Genomic DNA, 16,171 nt, shown 5'->3' with positions numbered 1-16,171 from the left:
AATTATACTCGTACATGCAGTATCCGTAAAATTGTTTCTTACATTCAGGATAAATCAGAAAGGTGTTTCACTTATTAAATTTATTAATCAGTACAATTATATGAACTTATTTATATATTGCATCTTAATGATCATTCATCACACAGGTTACTCAGCGACACACGAAAAGTCAATATTCCTGTATACCCGTTTAATACGAAATAATAATAATAATAATAACTTTACGACTTAAACAATAAGAATCGTGGCAACGAACACGCTGTGTCAATATACATTATAATAAAACATTCTTACCATTGAGTTGCTAATTTTTGCATTCTTCCAACGCACACAATTATCGTTAAGCACGCCTCCAACTGTTTCAAGTTTGATGATGGAACATTTTTGAAAGCATGTACACACATCAAAATATCCCGTGTAATTTGCGAAAGTATTTGTAATAATCTTTGTGCCTCTTTGTTGCAGTTAATTCTCATTCGTTTGCGCTGCGTGGACCGTATACTTAACTGGAAGACAAAATCGGACATCTCTAATTGCCAACAAGTCGCGTATCTGTCGAGTTCGATCGCTGAATTCAATCTCAAAGTTCAATCTCCGAATCCTTTCGGATTCGTAATCGCTGAAACTATGACAGGAACCTAGATATCACATAAATATCTGCATTCCGTTCGCCGACGTGACACGAGTATGTCACTGCCTATGTTTTATTATTGTAGAGTCAATGTAGACAATGCTTTCGTTCCAGTATCGGAAGCTTCGCGTCTCTCCTCCCACGCTAACAAAACGCGCCGCAATTAATCCCTTGCCTTGCGATTTATTCGACAGCTATTCAAAGATAATTTATATGCACTGTATACTTGCAGTGTTGATGGAACGAATGTTACAATATCATTGAATCAGTACAACTCTGCGTCATCATTCTAAAATGAAAAGAAACCGATAATAAACGCGCTTAAGAAATTCTTCCAGGCCTGATTAGCGAGGCAAGTGGTTAACGGCGTACAGTGGAGGATTAGGAGACAGATACGACCATATAAAAATTGTATTACTTTGAGGTAATGTCTGAGGTTTTACTTAACAATAGATCTAAATTTCCTTTATGTCGTACGGAGTGATCGCGAGTTCCCTGGTCGTGTTCACGCAAGAATAAAGGAACCACATTATCAACAGCACCATCGCGATTTTAACAAATCTGTCCGCGTAGTACATGTAGTTCATGACTTGTCGTGCACGCGGCAATGTCGACGGGTCGTCTTTCAACGTGAATTTTCGGATGCCTAACAAGTATGTCAATAGAAACTCGTTCCACGAAACCGAAGCTATGTCCATAAAGAACTCTTCTTTGTCCGAGGGGCTCAGTTGTTGGTGCAGCTCCTTCATGCGGTCGTTTCTAAAAATTCGGAGACTTCTGTTAGCGAATATTCTCAGTAATATAGTACAGCCTCTGGTATATTTTCTATTTACCGGAATATCCATTGTTTAGTCGTGTAGTAAGTTACTATTTTAATGCCGGCATTGACTTTCTGCTGAACTCGTACTAAGAACGGTTTGTTTCCAGATAACATGATCACCCCGTCCAGCAAGTATGCCGGTATAAGGTGGAACAAGATTACGCGGATCCAGTGGTACACTACCGAATTGGTGTTGGTCCCGCCTGGATACCAGAGAATCCCTGAAAAGATGTGTAAGTTTTATAAAATTGTACAAAATGTATAGACATGTATAAATTTTAGAAAATCGTCTAAATCTTATTTTATGTATTCTTTCCAGTAGCTACCTGAGAACGGATGGTTCCTAGCGTGCACCTTGCCCATTTCGATAGCTTTCCTCCATGTGATCGGGTTCTCGGCGCCGTTCGTCACGTTCATGTATATCGGCTCCTGCGGCTTCTCTATTCCGACTTTCCACGCCATGGCGATAATGCCGTTGATCGCGATATCGCATGGAACTATGTTGAAGAAGTATTTATCGTTGCAGAGCATAGTCCTGATTACGCCTTTGCCAGCTCCGATCATCAGACCGGTTGGCCCGTTCAAGTTCTCCACCCAGCCGGGCGCCGGTTCTTTCAATGATGCAAGCACTGAAATTTGAGAACGTACATTATTAAGGAACCCGCTGATGCTGCAACCGCGCTCTGACATTTCACGTCCGTTTAATTTCGCAGCAAAAAAAAACTGGGAATCCAAAAGTATCGAGGTCGAGAGGGTGAAAGGAGTTCTCTGGGGAAACGATGGCGGACTTGGCAAGCGACAGTGTGATACAGTTTCCATTTTTATCATAAACTCTGGAGTGTGACGGATCTTTAACAGAAAATTTTTTAATTGATTTTAAATGAGAGTAAAGTGGATTATAATAAATTTTAGTAATAATAAAACTGTTAATATCTTTTAATAGAAAATAAAGTTTAAATAGATTTTTAATAAACAGGTAATTAGAAACTTACGGTTAAAATAATCTCCATAGTTAATTATAACAGTTCTTATTAATCTTTTCTACGGTATCGTGTATGCAGACGTGAGATTTGAATTGGATGGTGTCACTGAAAATTTATATACACGGAGAAAGTACGAGTATTGAAATATGTATTTATGAACAGCGGTTTACGTCCTGCAGCGATTAGGTCCAGTTAAAAAATGCCGGATACACGATCCGGCCGAGAGCATCAATCATAAAACACATTAGAAAGGATGCGTGCATCTGAAAGACCGAACTGTAAGCCCAAAAAGAGAAATGAGGGTTCTTGTCATGCCCGTAAATTACAGAATCCTATTATAAGTAAAAGTATGTTAATTGTATCACGCTGGGCTATGCACAAAGAGTCATTTATTATCGTGACCGCGTCTTCGGTAGACTGATGTCCTCTATTTTTCAAAAAGATTCTTTAGAGAATCTTCGAATGAATAGCACATTCTTACCAATGATTAATGCACCTTGCGGTATGTATTAGACAAATGTCACAGGTTCATGGAAACCAATTTTGCACTTGTTACGTGTCCTCGTAATTGATACGATCATTTATTGGAATAAATATATTGCAGCGAGTCCCGATAAAACGACGATAAGCCAATGGCGGAATTCGAAGGGTTAAGGAAAAGCGGATGGTTTACCTATCGAGGGTCTAGCAACAGCTGCCGGTAGGCCGGATCTCTGCACCAAATCCTCGCTCAGAGCTTTGCTGAAGGCGTAAGTGTTCGGCTGGCCTTCCAGCAACTTCGGCGTCATCGAAACAAGCACATCCTCGCTCAGATTGTTTACGGTGTCTATCATTACCTCGGGCTGTACCGGAACTGGATAGTTTCTTTCCTCGAGCTCGGGTTCATGGCAATGGCAATACGCCGTGGACACGTGAACGAACGAATCCAAGCTCGTCATCTGTGACAAATATTTTCATTCTATTCTCTTAGCTAATCATTTAAATCTCTCTTAGATTTAGTAAACGACCGTGATCAAAACGTGCTTATTATTCAACTTATAGCTAATGCAATTTGGTGTGAAATAATAATTATTATGCAACTAGTCTTTTCATGTCGCTTGTAACAGTACAGTATCCCGTTTGCCTAGGAAATGTCAGACACATTGAACTTCTATGATGCTATTTAGATGTGTCGTAACCGGTTATAGGTATAGGAGGAGCTGAGGAGTGATAATTAGAATTTAACCATACGTTAACATTTAAGTAAAATTTGCTATTTCAGTGAATGCACGTCCTATTAAATGAAATGATTAGATCTACCTGCTTCGCGAGTTTGAGAACGTTCATGGTGCCCTGGGTGTTTATTCGGACAGCTTCCTTCAGCGTCAGGTCAAACTTCACATTAGCCGCCATGTGAAAGACAACGCTGACTTCCTTGATCAGTCGTTCTTTATCGGCGGTCGATAAGGCGAGACCGTCCATTGTGGTGTCGCCAGGTACCAGGATAAGTTTTTTCACCTTCTCCGGGGATTTCTCTTTGATCGACTTGAACGGTTCTTGCTGCAAAGATAGTTAGGTTAGACTTTCATAAAGTAAAAGTATCATAATATCAACAATTATTATCGTATTACAAGTCTATCATTTATTTAATCGTGTTTTGATAGAGTGAAACTGTTATAACTTTCATAATTATTACACTTTGATGCAGTAAAAATATCAGAAAATTAAACTTGGATAGAGTAGATGTACTATAACTTTAATAATTGTACTATAAGCTTCCATGATTTATACAATTAAAAGTATTATAATTGTCACAGTTATTATTACGTTATCTGTTTCACTTGCAAATTTGAATAAATGTAACTCGAACAAGGTGGCAATCGAAACAATTCCACGAAACTAATTACCGCACGATTCTTGAAGTTCTAATTCGCGATCGACGCATTATTCGTAAACAATAACGAAAGGTTGCATAAAAAATGGACAAACAGTCTTATTAAACATAATTGCGCCACTGGAATAGATCGTATCGTTTTATCGAGAATCAATTTAGGAAAAATTGTGATAGGTAATCGAGAACAATTATAGATGAATATAGGTGACGCTGGTATGCATCATAAATATTAAATACTCGACTTATTATACAAAGGCATGTAAATGAATAAGACTGCGAGTCGATTAGCACGTTAGTGAACGAATGCTTTCCCGATTCTACCGTAAATTTATCAAATCATATTCTACTGTAAACTTAACATAAAATTAGCATTAAATTTCATACACAGCAATTACATTCGTTCAACTTGTTCCAGGTGAATCACCATGTGTATCGGAGATCCGGGGACCCCGTTAGACGACAGCTCTAGGCTGCAGATTAAATAGAGAACCGGACACCGTGGATGCAAGAGCATTTATGAAACGTTTAGTTGAATAAAAGAAAGGTGAGGTCGAAACCTTCACGGGATCGTTGCGAAACCGTGTAATCGTTCCTAATACGGAATCCGTGTTCGATCCGCAGGAAGAAATCACGGAGAAAAACTGGCTTGTCGAGAGAGCGTTCTCCGTTTAATGGAACACCATCGCGAGGAAGATCGAGTTTCCCAGGTTTTTCCAAACTTTCGAGCTGCACGCTTTCTGCGCACGGGCGCACGATCGTCGCTGGTAGAAGCACGCACCGGCTAATTGCGGGCGACCGGAAGGGAAATTTTTACTCCATTATCGGCGGAAAGGCGATTCAACGATTTGTAGGCGAGCGTGGCCGTGTTCGCTGTCGCGAGGAACGACACCTGTCCCATTGAGATTTTCAGTGACACTTGGAAACGGTACATGGTGAAATTATCGGTTGCATACCTGTACCATTAGCGTCCCCTTCACTCGCGCGTTCGTGGACGCGTTACGAATCGCGACTCCTCGGATCGACTGACGCAAGTAAATAAATTCTTCGTCTATGTTGCCGAATGGTTCCTTTTAGTTTTACGTGTTTCACCGTCTTCCTCGTTTTCTCGGACGAAATAGAAATGTTCTGCATCGATTTGCAAGGTATAGAAAATATCAAGCAGAAATTTAATTATTAACGAGCGAATAATTTGGGAAACAATGTTAATAAAAGGCAAATAAGAAGGGTATAGCAAAGGGTATGCCTCAGTCGAATAAGAAGAGTACGTATTAATAAATTATGCAACAGCTCGTTCCTTCGCAGCGTGGGTACGTGCCCAGATGCTTCTGCAGGTTGATAATCCAGGCACGACTCTTTAACCTTTTCAGTATTCATTTTTTTTCGCAGACACGCGTTTTATTCCATCGATTGCTAAAAAAATCTTTAGGTAGTTTAACATGGTTCAATTTTATCGCTTTCTTTCATGGGCTCAATGTTATTCTACCGAGTACGCTGCAGGTTTATATGCAAAAGATGGTAGTGTGCAAATATTTTTGCCATTTTGCATTTAATCTGCCCGTTTTTGCAACACCTATACCATGTATTAAATCTGCAGTCTATCGATAAGCATTTATCATACTATTATTTAATATTATGTTAATAGACTGGTTCCATCAGAGGTCATTATCTTATATTTATGCTGATTTCATAGTATTAATGTTAATAATAGTTTTGACGGAAGAAATCTCAGATTTGAACATGTTACGAGGAAAAAGATTATCGTCCACCTCTTCTTTATCCTCAGTCTCGCATTGTTAGTCATCGAAGACCTTGTCCGAGCACAAGCGTGCATATCAAATTCGAGTTCCTCTTAATCTGCTTCCTCGTACGAATGGTCCAAAATTCTTCCCAACTCTTTCATATCTCCCCTTCCGTGAATAATTTTAATCTTCTGCTCGCTACCACGTATAAAAAATCCCCGATGCACCGTGACAATTATAATACTTTTACGCTAAATAATGTTGTCCCATTTCGGCAAATAACGCGCAGATATTAAATAAATATTTTCAAGTATATCCTTTTATTATTTGTCGTTACTTTCTGTTTCAGATGTTTGCTAAAAGCAATCCCGGTGGAACGTGCGCAAATAAGAATAAATAAAATTCTAATATATGTATAGTAGCAGCACCGTAACCACGCATTGAAATCGTCCGACTGACAAGCAGGTATTCTCTTCGCATAGCTCGCCTCATTTATTCCATACTCGAAGGACATCCGTTTCCATAAAACCTTTCCGAAAAGCAAGCAATGAGACAGGCGTCTTCCTGGTCGGTAATTCCCATTCCGCTAACAAATTGGGTACTCCGTATTGTTTGTTTGTCAAATTCTAATTCGAACACGTGAAACCGTGCGTTCCTTCTCGCGGTAGCGATCGATCGGTTCCGTCGAAAAAAAATATTAATGTTCGTCGATCTATCGAGCTATAAAAAGATACGCGAGAGAACGTCGACTTAAATCCTTTCACACGGCTCAGTCTTAAAAGGTCTTTTGGTCGCCAAAAAAAAAAAGAAACGATATTATACACTGTTGTACGCAACGATACCGTGATTAGTGGAACTCGGAACTTGTTTTTTTTTGTCCACCTCGATCGAAACTGATAGTTTCATGCAGAAGAAATGTTCTACACGGTCAGAGCCGGGAGTACGGCTTTTGTAAATTACATGCTGCGTAATTGTAAGTAAGAATTTTTTTTTTCATTTAATTAGAATCATTCTTATAATTTCATTTAATTATAACGACTCTTACCGTTAATACAAGACAACTTGATACTTAATTTAGCTCTATTTTTACGAGGAGTGTTTTTTTTACAAATTCTATATTTTTTCAGATTTTCATCGCCTTTGCAGAATCGACTATTCGATTTTTCCGGCAGCAATTATGTAAAATAATTCAGACGCAAATAGGTAAAACCCCGCAAACGATCGATGAAGATGTTGTTAAAACATAACAGGGGCGGGGGAATCTTTCGTAACCATGGTAATTATTTACTGGTTTGTCACCGGAATTAATTGCAACAACATGACCAATCTTCCAATTTAATTATAGCCAGTTATTTCCATGTGATGGGAAAAATACAGCGAAAAACGTAATAAAAAGGCGTTGGCTCGCAAGAACTGGTCCCTTTTCGCTGATCCTTTCAGATACTAGTTTCTAACATCTATGTACGAAGCATAACTTGCAGATAGAACGCACTATTTAACAATGTTTAAATCATCAGATACTTTGCTCGATTTACGGTATTATTATTAGACTTCCATGTAATTTCAATTTCCTATTTATGCAAATCATCGGCAACTGTCTTCTACGTCCAAATTGGAATTCCAATCGCGACAGAACTGGTCCACGCTCGCCGCGCATAACGAGTCCAATCGTGGCTTCGTATATTTGCATAGATCCCATGATATCGGTGAGATAATAAAACACCTTTGATACTAGATCACTAGATGTTTACTAGGAATCATATGGATGTGGAGCAGGAACTAACTGCACATCGTGATCATCGATACGTTTACAGATTCGCCAAGCTTCTACGCAAAACGTGTAGTTCCTGTATGCGTCCGGAAATATAATTTTATAGATTTACCGATACTAAACGGTACAACGAGTTATTTGAATTTCTTTTGGATCCGCCTTAGTGGAATACACTTTAACAATATTCAAGTCAAAGAGTTTGACTCAAATATCTGCTCCGAGTTTTATCGCATTGTCCAGAGACTAATAAAACCTGTATTTTCTTTCTTGTTAAAGATTTTGCAACAATTCATGGAAAGACATGGAGTACAAAACGTTGAAAGCATTCACGAACGCTGCCGCAGCTTTTTCGATACTATAAATGGCGATTTCAAATTAGTTGCATGCGATATACCCGTCGCCGGAATGGACACAACGGTCGACTAACTTGTGCCTTAAAATAGGCCTACGACAACGACAAAATTACTCAGAGGTTAATTCATCGATCGATGGAAGAGCAGAGCACAGCTACGAGAAGTTTTTTTACGCGGATAATGATCGACAAAGACTCGAACAATAATATTACTTGGCCGCTGACAGCTCGTTTCAGTTTTTTGTTATTTAAGTCGGTTGTAATAAGGAAATCGATGTGTACGGGAAACATGTACTTGAAAACATTATTGTAATGAATCCCGTAAATAATGAACACGAAGAATGATTTACGAGAGGATTACCCACGATTATAGAACTATTTATCAATTAACAGACATTGAGAGGAAGAATTTACGACTCGCGCTAGAATGGCGCAACGCGTGGCCTGCATTTGATCAGTCGCTCGAACAGCATCTCTAATATTTCGAATCCAAAATATCGAATCTAATAACTGAATAAATTGTATAATTGCACGACTGTATAACAACAACTGTGTAACAATGCAATTAGAAGTGCGATGTCTATTAGTTTCGTAAAGAACATAAAAAAACGGACACTTAGTGGCACTAAAATAAATAAAGTGTTCCAGAGTGTTAAACGCTTAAATGTTCCAGGAAGTCTTTTAAAGGCAAACTATAAATATTGATCGAAGAGATGATTAGGTAATTATATTTAGAAGGAGAGGAAAGACCAGTCCCTCAATGCCATCGAACTTCTGGGAAGACCTTGGTATGAATGAAGTGGCGTGAATCCCCGGGCTATCGAAAAGTCATATTGGAAACTGGTTTGCAAATAAATACAAGAATTATACTTGGGCCCGTTGGACACGTTTAGCGTGGGACTTGACGTAAAGGGAAGTGACGAAAATAGCTTTGTAAAAAAAGAATTATGAAATTTAACAACGACGTGGCGTATAGGTGTTCAAACGTGGTGTAGCGTTGAATCATGCGAAGGACGTACGAACCATTCGTCGCACAAAGAGATGTTAGAAACTGCTGTTAACAACGAGCGAATACGCACAACGAATATAAAAGTCAACATAAAAAAACTGAAGAGAACACATATAAACCCGTTCGACGAACGAGCCTTCATTAAAAAGCAATTATAGCGTGGGAAGTGTAGATACTGGATAGAACAATGGCAAAAAAAATTAATAGAATTATTAATGAAAATTAATAAAAAGAAAATTTGATAGAACAATGAATAGAGAAATAAACCAACTATTGGTATGTTCGATTAATAAATTCAATTAACAGATTCGGTTAATAAGTTCAGTCGAATCTTCGGTAATAGTCCACCGCTAAGAACGAACGCTCGTTACTGTCCTAATCACTTTAGGATTAATGGACAACCGTGGTCGATTTTCGTCATAAAGACGACCCGATAACGGAGAAAGATACAAATCGAAAGCGGCAAGGTTCGCTCAACGGGGAATTCTGGAATCGATTATGGTTTTATTAAGCAACGCGGCGGTGTCCGCGCGGTCACGGCGTCGCCGCGTGCCGACGAGTAAGATTCATCCGAACCGGCCCAGAACATGAGTATCGTTTGTAAACACCATTAGATTTACATTTCGAGGCCTTGCATAGAACTAGAAAATTCCTTCTCGCAAGTTTCGCAACGAAATTTTCGTGTTTGCGATGCGGCGGTCGTCAATAGTCTGCCGAGGACACGATCCGAGGGGAACAGGTTCACCGGTTCGAACTTTGTACCTTCGGCGTTGTTCGTAGATCCTGTTCACATTTTTGCGAATCGAATCAACCTTTTGTCGACTCGCATTTGTTTGTTTGTGATTATTCGTGGGAGAATTCGTGCTAGACCAGTCATCTGTTCGCGACAACTATACTCGTCGCTTGTCTAAATGACTGGTGTAACAAAAGATTCCTAGTTCTTATGCGAACGTTGTAGGAGGGCTGGAAAAAAAGTGTATAACATGTAATACGCGTGAAAGACGTGTGACAATTCTAGCAGAAAATGTTGAACAAAAAGAGATTCGATAGGTAATATAGTAATTAGCATAATTAAAGATTACATGGTTGGTGGATCGAATGCGTATTTACGTGCGACACTTCGGGTAAACATATTGATTATTAATATGGTGATTTGCGTTAAAAATTACTCGACGTTATATATTAACTGTTCAAGCAATTTTTATTGTAACACACAATTTTTATTGTTTCAGGCTTGAAGCTATCGGAATGCGTCGGAATGAAAATTCCTTTCAATGTATATCCCGACAAAAGCGTCATCACGCCTGATGACTAGCAGCAAAGAACCGCGGTAATTTACGCTGTGTGATTTTGAAAGCTTCTTCCAGTTCCCATGAGAACGACTTTTTTTATGAAATACCGTTCGATTTTATCCCCGGCATGACTCGGGGAAAAACAAGTTTCTCTGAGCGCGTGGTGGGTGTACGATGCACGTCGGTACATGCTCATACGATCATGAGTTCTTTCTGCTTATTTCGAGGCTTACTATTAGCCGTCGAGCGTTAGGTTTCGACGCAAGTACGCGCGATTAATATTTTTCTTTTCTCTAATCGTTGGCATTTACACCTTTGCACGAGCACGGAATAGTTAAATTCATAGAGAGAAGTCAGGCTTGTCATTGCCACAAATATGTAATAGAATTACAAATTTCAGATCTGTGAAGGTGTGATTTCGATTTGCAAAAGGACGACTACAATCTGTAAAATGAATTCAGGGTGCAAGAAGACTTCTGCGAGACTACAAAGCTGCGCATCGTTACTGTATTCATAATCCTTTACTATCCTAATTGCAACATTGCGAAGGGTCTTACCTGCAACATGTGCAGCAACCTGGTCTGCGGGTCAACGTCTTTCTTCTTTCTGACCAGCATGAAAATATTCCCAAGATTCGGACAGCTGACCAACAACTTGTAAATTAGAACTTTCCCCATGAAACCGCTGCCACCGGTGACGAACACATTTCGACCCTCGAACCACGCCGACACTGATTGGGACGGTGGAGCTGCCATTTTCGGGACCACTGGAACAAACAAGAACATCGTATAACGTCAAACTGGTGAAGGAAAAAAGGACGAAAAGCGAAAGGACGAAAACGATCATTTTTAAAATTGATTAAGCATTCCTTGAACCGAACAGATTTGTTCCGAAAATAGAGCAGCTATTTTAAGCGTGTCCGAAAAGGAACAGTTACTCCGCAATAAAACAGCGTCTTCGTTTTATCGCGCAAAAATCGAGAGCCGCGTGAAAGCGAAAGCATATTCCTGCAAACGATCGCTCGCCATACTCATTGACAGTTAAGTACAGTAAATTTCACTTTCGCAGACGATATAATTGACACGATTAACGGTGCAGTGTGTTCCGCTGCAAGTAGTCGATCTTTAATTCGCTTGAAACCGTTTTTTGAAATGTTTGAGTAACCGTAAACCGCTATGTGCACGGTACGCTATGAAATCTGCAATGATTTGCAACGTCCTCTTGTTATCTAAGACGGTAAATCGATATTCAGAAATTCTTCGGAACAATTAGTATCGTTTCCATTAGCATTCATAAATGATAAGCATGACTTCAATGTTTTAAAATTTGCCTACTTATTTTTGTTAAAAACGCATGGAATCCGCGATCCAACCGTTCACCTATTAATAATTCAACAACAAAAAAAATGGGACTAATGCATTCGGAGGCTCTCTTGATCTTTCTAATGCTTGAAAGTTTGAAGGCTCACCTACTTGTTTCTGCTCGATACGCGCCAAATCCGCGATCTAACCGTTCTCCTATTAACAATTCAAAAAAGTGGCACAATGCATTCCGAAGGTCTGTTGATATTTCTAGTATTTGAAAGTTAATCAAATATTAACACGATTTTAATTTTTTTTTAATTTAATTTTAATTTAATCTAATTCAATTTATTTTTATAGTCGCCGAAGAAAAATATATGATATCGGTAAATTGGACAAACAGTGTATTGAAAACTTGTTCGCCAATAGCCTGAATCGCAGTCTAATCGATTCAACGATGCCGATAGGATCCCTGTGAAACCAGTAGCGAACGATCACTATCACCGACCATATCCAGACCCGGACACGTGTCGTGGACCAAGGATCCTACCTCTCGCGAGAGACAAATCTGTCGCTGTAAGGAAAAACGCCGCGTATCACAATTGAACTGCCGTACATTGCATTTACGTGAAAGCAAATTCTATAAATACGTACAGTAAAAAATTATGAAATTTGAGACGTTACTAATACGAAGCGGTGAGAACTTTAGATGACAACACACTCGAAAGTCAAAATAAATGACATGCGACATTCTTCCTCGTGACTACAAAAATATCCGATCCACAGTGGCGGTCATGACCACTTGAAAAACGTTAGAACTTGTTTCAAAGGTGGATTAGGTGAATGTTTAAAAAATAGAGTAGACCCTCGATGATCCGGATTGTCCAATACCTGATATATTAATTATTCTGATTCATTTCATAAAATTAAAACGATGCAACTAAACCAATTATAAAACACAGTAAAAAGAAGTGGCTGGTCCAGATAATCAAAGTTCTACTGTATCTTCTACGATCCTTTACTTGTTATTTATGTATTTATTTATTTTTATATTTTTAACTCCGAGTCTATGGACGAGAATTTAAAAAATACATTTCGCAGATCTCGGTGACTTGACGCGTCGGTTATATCGTGCCTACCTGAGAAGTCGGAACGGAGCCCAGCGTCGAAGGAAGAAGCCTCTGGTTAACTAAACACTGAGGTGCACCGATAGATCTCTTAGCCCGGGACCGATGCTCGCGGTTCTCGATCCTGTAACTTCACTGGACGCACTGCCGTTGCCGGTGCGACACTAGACGACTGCCCCTAAGTCGACGCGGCCGTAAAAGGGGGCAAGATACCAAGGACGATGCTCTTGGACGTTAGGATCGCCGCGTGTCTCTCCCGGTTGGTTCCCGGTTAGCAAACGAGCGCTCGTCCGACCAACTACTCGATGACGCAGCAGAAGCCGGAGGAGAGAACTCGGGTGATCCCTTCGGCGGACTATAACGAAGGTGTCCCGAACATGTACTGACCGCCGATGCGAGATCGACGTACACTTTATCCCTGTCGAGGTCATTTTTATACTTGTCTCCCGCGGATAGTGCGCGCCGCAAGACGCGCTGCCGAGAGTCATTGTCTTTGCCGTCCGAGCTCTCAGGGTCGCGTTCCCTTGTGCTCGGTTGTCGTCGCCGTTGCCGCCGTCGTTGTCGTCGTCGTCGTCGTCGTGAACTCCCGAGACCCGAGCTCTCTTGCACATTTGATCGCGCGTCCGGTTTCTAACTCGGATCGGCGCACACTGTGCGTGCACGCGTTGCACAGAAAACGATACTTTCAGCAGCGGAATTCTAAGGACACGAGGAAAAAGCCGCAGCGAGTCGTAGTTTTCAAAAAATTGTAGTCGATGCGTTCATTGAACTGCGGCATACAGGATTTGTTAGAATATTTATCAGGGAAAGACTATCATTGGTCTTAAAATTATTGTTTAATCTTTATTAGTATTATTATTATTTTTTATAACTTAATTGAGTACTTATATTACGACTGCTGTCTTTGCAGTCCTCTCGCGCCTCCGACATGTAAACAAAAATTCTGCTTATGTAATAGATCGTAAGTGGAGATAGTGAAAAAAGATTCAAAGATAAATCTGGAGAAGGACGCATAGATGAACAATTATAAAGAAGAATTCGAAAACTTTGCATACATCGGAATTGATAAATAGAATAATAACTATCATTAGAATTTAAAATACCGCGTCATGATCGAAGAAGGTAAACGAGGGAAATCGCTACTGTTCTCGGAGAGCAGATGAAGTAAAAGTGAAACCGAAATTTACAGACTCGCCAGCTGATGTTCTTCAGACACTTTCCATCTCTTCGGTTTTTACATACGATAGACGGATTAGCGAACGGTTGCATTTGCAACGCTGTACTGTTTTATCTCTCGTTATACAAAATGCTGGTAAAGCCGAAGCAATGATTTAGTTTACTCCGAAATCACGTGTCATGCTTTATGGTCAATGCAAAAAGTAAAATTGAATCAGCTGGCGCAAGAAAATGATTGCCGAACTAAACGGCTTCGCTTTATTCAACGTCGCCTAGCAGACTGGTTGCTCTGTATTACTGGAAAAGATAAAAAAAAAAACGAATGCAACGACCATTTCGCTGCGTTAAGGTTGTTGAACTCGCCACGACGTTAGTTACCTCGCGACGAGATGAGAAAAACGTGGTTTCGCTTAAAAAGATATATTGGTAACCTTCGAGAAAACCGTTGATCGCAAAATCTGGTGGACAAGAAGCGTTTGGATTTCTTATCTTTCATCGGCGAAATAATTACAATGTCCGATTCAAACGAGAGATACTAATTTATTCCTGATCGAGAGAGATGTGGTTCTCGGGAGTACACGATTACAAAATCGTTTAAGAAATAACGAGTTAAAATCGAAACGGGCGTTGACGAAACTGTCGTCGGGCTCGGCGTTTCTCGAAAAACGGAGACCGGACACGAGCATTTCCCAAGTTTTGTAAAAAAATCGAATCGAGAACATTGACAGAGTTGTTATCGTTTCCGTCGAAACTCGTATCTTCATCCGGTGAACATTCCGCGGTATAAAAAAATTATACAAACCGGTATAACTAGATTATGTTTTACAATTTGTACCGATAGTCATTGACCCCGCAGGTTCTTTTTTTGTCCCTACACGTTTCTTAAGTTCACCGTTCTAATTGTTGAAGTATTATTAATCTGTATGTTAAAAGTATTAATAATCAAAAATTTCATTAGATCTCTGTGCGTTGAATACGCGATGATAAGAGCTGGAAAAGGATACGTGCAATGTTACGGACACTATTTTGGTACAATGCTGGTATAGAATTAATATCGATGACCGACCAACTATGCACCTACAAAGTTTCATACCATTGGTAAATTAACGTTTCCCGACCTTTGACCCACTTGACTGTAAGCTGGAATGGGAAATAACCGTCTAGCCATTGAAATGTACTTCTTCGTGATTTATGAGATCCTGGCAATGCTTTTCTGAGCGATCATACCGTGCTTGTGCGTGCGAGTGTCCTAACGTTACACAAAGCCTGCGTGAGAACCAGACGAGTGCAGTCAGTTTTCTTCGCATCGAAAATGAGACTGCAATCAACTGGACAGAACTGAAGAAAGTTCTTATACCGTGCAAGCGGATCCAGGTCAGCCGAATGCCTAGGGATCTCATTGTTCGGCCTTGGTTGAATGAAAGACCTTGTCGTTCCTTAGCATTTCGGAAGTTCGACCAATCAGGGTTATTTCGTAAGCGAGAAAGTATTTTTGGTCGTGTGGAACCATATTATCGAGGACCTTTTATCATCGTTTTTCATCATTTATGCTAATACTGTAACGCGTGTCGTCTGGGCCTTGTTGGTTCTGTGAAAAATAATGAAGAAATCCGCGGCGGAGATAAAAAAAATGTCAAACAAACCTAAATCCTGCGCGTGGATTTATAATTAGTTTTTAATTCGTTCAAATGAGATGTAAGGAGGCTCGTTTTCAATTGTGAAACCTATTTATAATTTCATTTATATCTAAATATACTTTATACATTGTACAGTAGAGTACAATAAAAATGTAATGTACAAATCAATTATGATTAAATAAATTAATTGTTTATAAAAGTTTATAAATTAATTCCAAGATACTACCGCGTAAATTATTTATTTATATTATAAATATATTCGTACTTATCGAGTCTAAGTATTATTAAGCGCATTTTATTTATAATTCGGAACAAAGTGCATAACAATTTCGTTTATGTTTTCTTATTATTATGGAGCAGTAAAAAGAGGTAAAATTTTACAATACCAAGTCGATTTACAGCCCGCTTTCTTTAGTTTTTCTTTTTTATTCAGAGAAAATGTAACTTTAACGTTCAAAAT

The 16,171-nt window shown here is 39.4% G+C and overlaps 1 protein-coding gene and 1 long non-coding RNA gene across 10 annotated transcripts; one reads left to right on the top strand and one right to left on the bottom strand.

Moving 5' to 3' along the window:
* Nucleotides 1-65: 65 nt before the first annotated feature.
* LOC144476935 (putative fatty acyl-CoA reductase CG5065) lies at nucleotides 66-13,051 on the bottom strand. Its single transcript, XM_078194268.1, has 7 exons — nucleotides 12,911-13,051; nucleotides 11,028-11,236; nucleotides 3,734-3,973; nucleotides 3,108-3,372; nucleotides 1,778-2,080; nucleotides 1,465-1,672; nucleotides 66-1,390 (listed from the first exon to the last, which is right to left on the bottom strand). The coding sequence occupies exons 2-7, from the start codon at nucleotides 11,223-11,225 to the stop codon at nucleotides 1,087-1,089; spliced, it is 1,518 nt and encodes a 505-aa protein (XP_078050394.1). The 5' UTR covers nucleotides 11,226-11,236; nucleotides 12,911-13,051; the 3' UTR covers nucleotides 66-1,086.
* LOC144476942 (uncharacterized) lies at nucleotides 3,743-15,867 on the top strand. Of its 9 annotated transcripts, none has more exons than XR_013495122.1 (8): nucleotides 3,743-3,989; nucleotides 4,723-4,851; nucleotides 4,929-5,232; nucleotides 6,396-10,302; nucleotides 10,411-10,508; nucleotides 10,871-12,027; nucleotides 12,132-12,610; nucleotides 12,873-15,031. It is a non-coding gene; the product is annotated as an uncharacterized LOC144476942 (long non-coding RNA). The 9 variants fall into 9 exon arrangements; XR_013495119.1 differs by having other exon boundaries at nucleotides 6,396-10,326; XR_013495118.1 differs by having other exon boundaries at nucleotides 3,745-3,989; nucleotides 6,396-6,511; nucleotides 7,174-10,508.
* The last annotated feature ends 304 nt before the right edge of the window (nucleotides 15,868-16,171 follow it).

This window comes from Augochlora pura, chromosome 11 (assembly GCF_028453695.1).
Source record: "Augochlora pura isolate Apur16 chromosome 11, APUR_v2.2.1, whole genome shotgun sequence".
Taxonomy (NCBI): domain Eukaryota; kingdom Metazoa; phylum Arthropoda; class Insecta; order Hymenoptera; family Halictidae; genus Augochlora; species Augochlora pura.
The sequence above is the reverse complement of the archived record's forward strand: the minus strand, read 5'-3'. Positions and strand labels throughout refer to the sequence as shown.

Coding starts and splice junctions, on each gene's coding strand:
- LOC144476935 (XM_078194268.1), bottom strand. CDS start 11,225: ATGGCAGCTCCACCGTCCCAATCAGTGTCGGCGTGGTTCGAGGGTCGA. Junction 3,373..3,733: donor TTCTCAAACTCGCGAAGCAG/GTAGATCTAATC, acceptor TATTTGTCACAG/ATGACGAGCTTGGATTCGTT. Junction 1,673..1,777: donor TAGGAACCATCCGTTCTCAG/GTAGCTACTGGA, acceptor ACATCTTTTCAG/GGATTCTCTGGTATCCAGGC.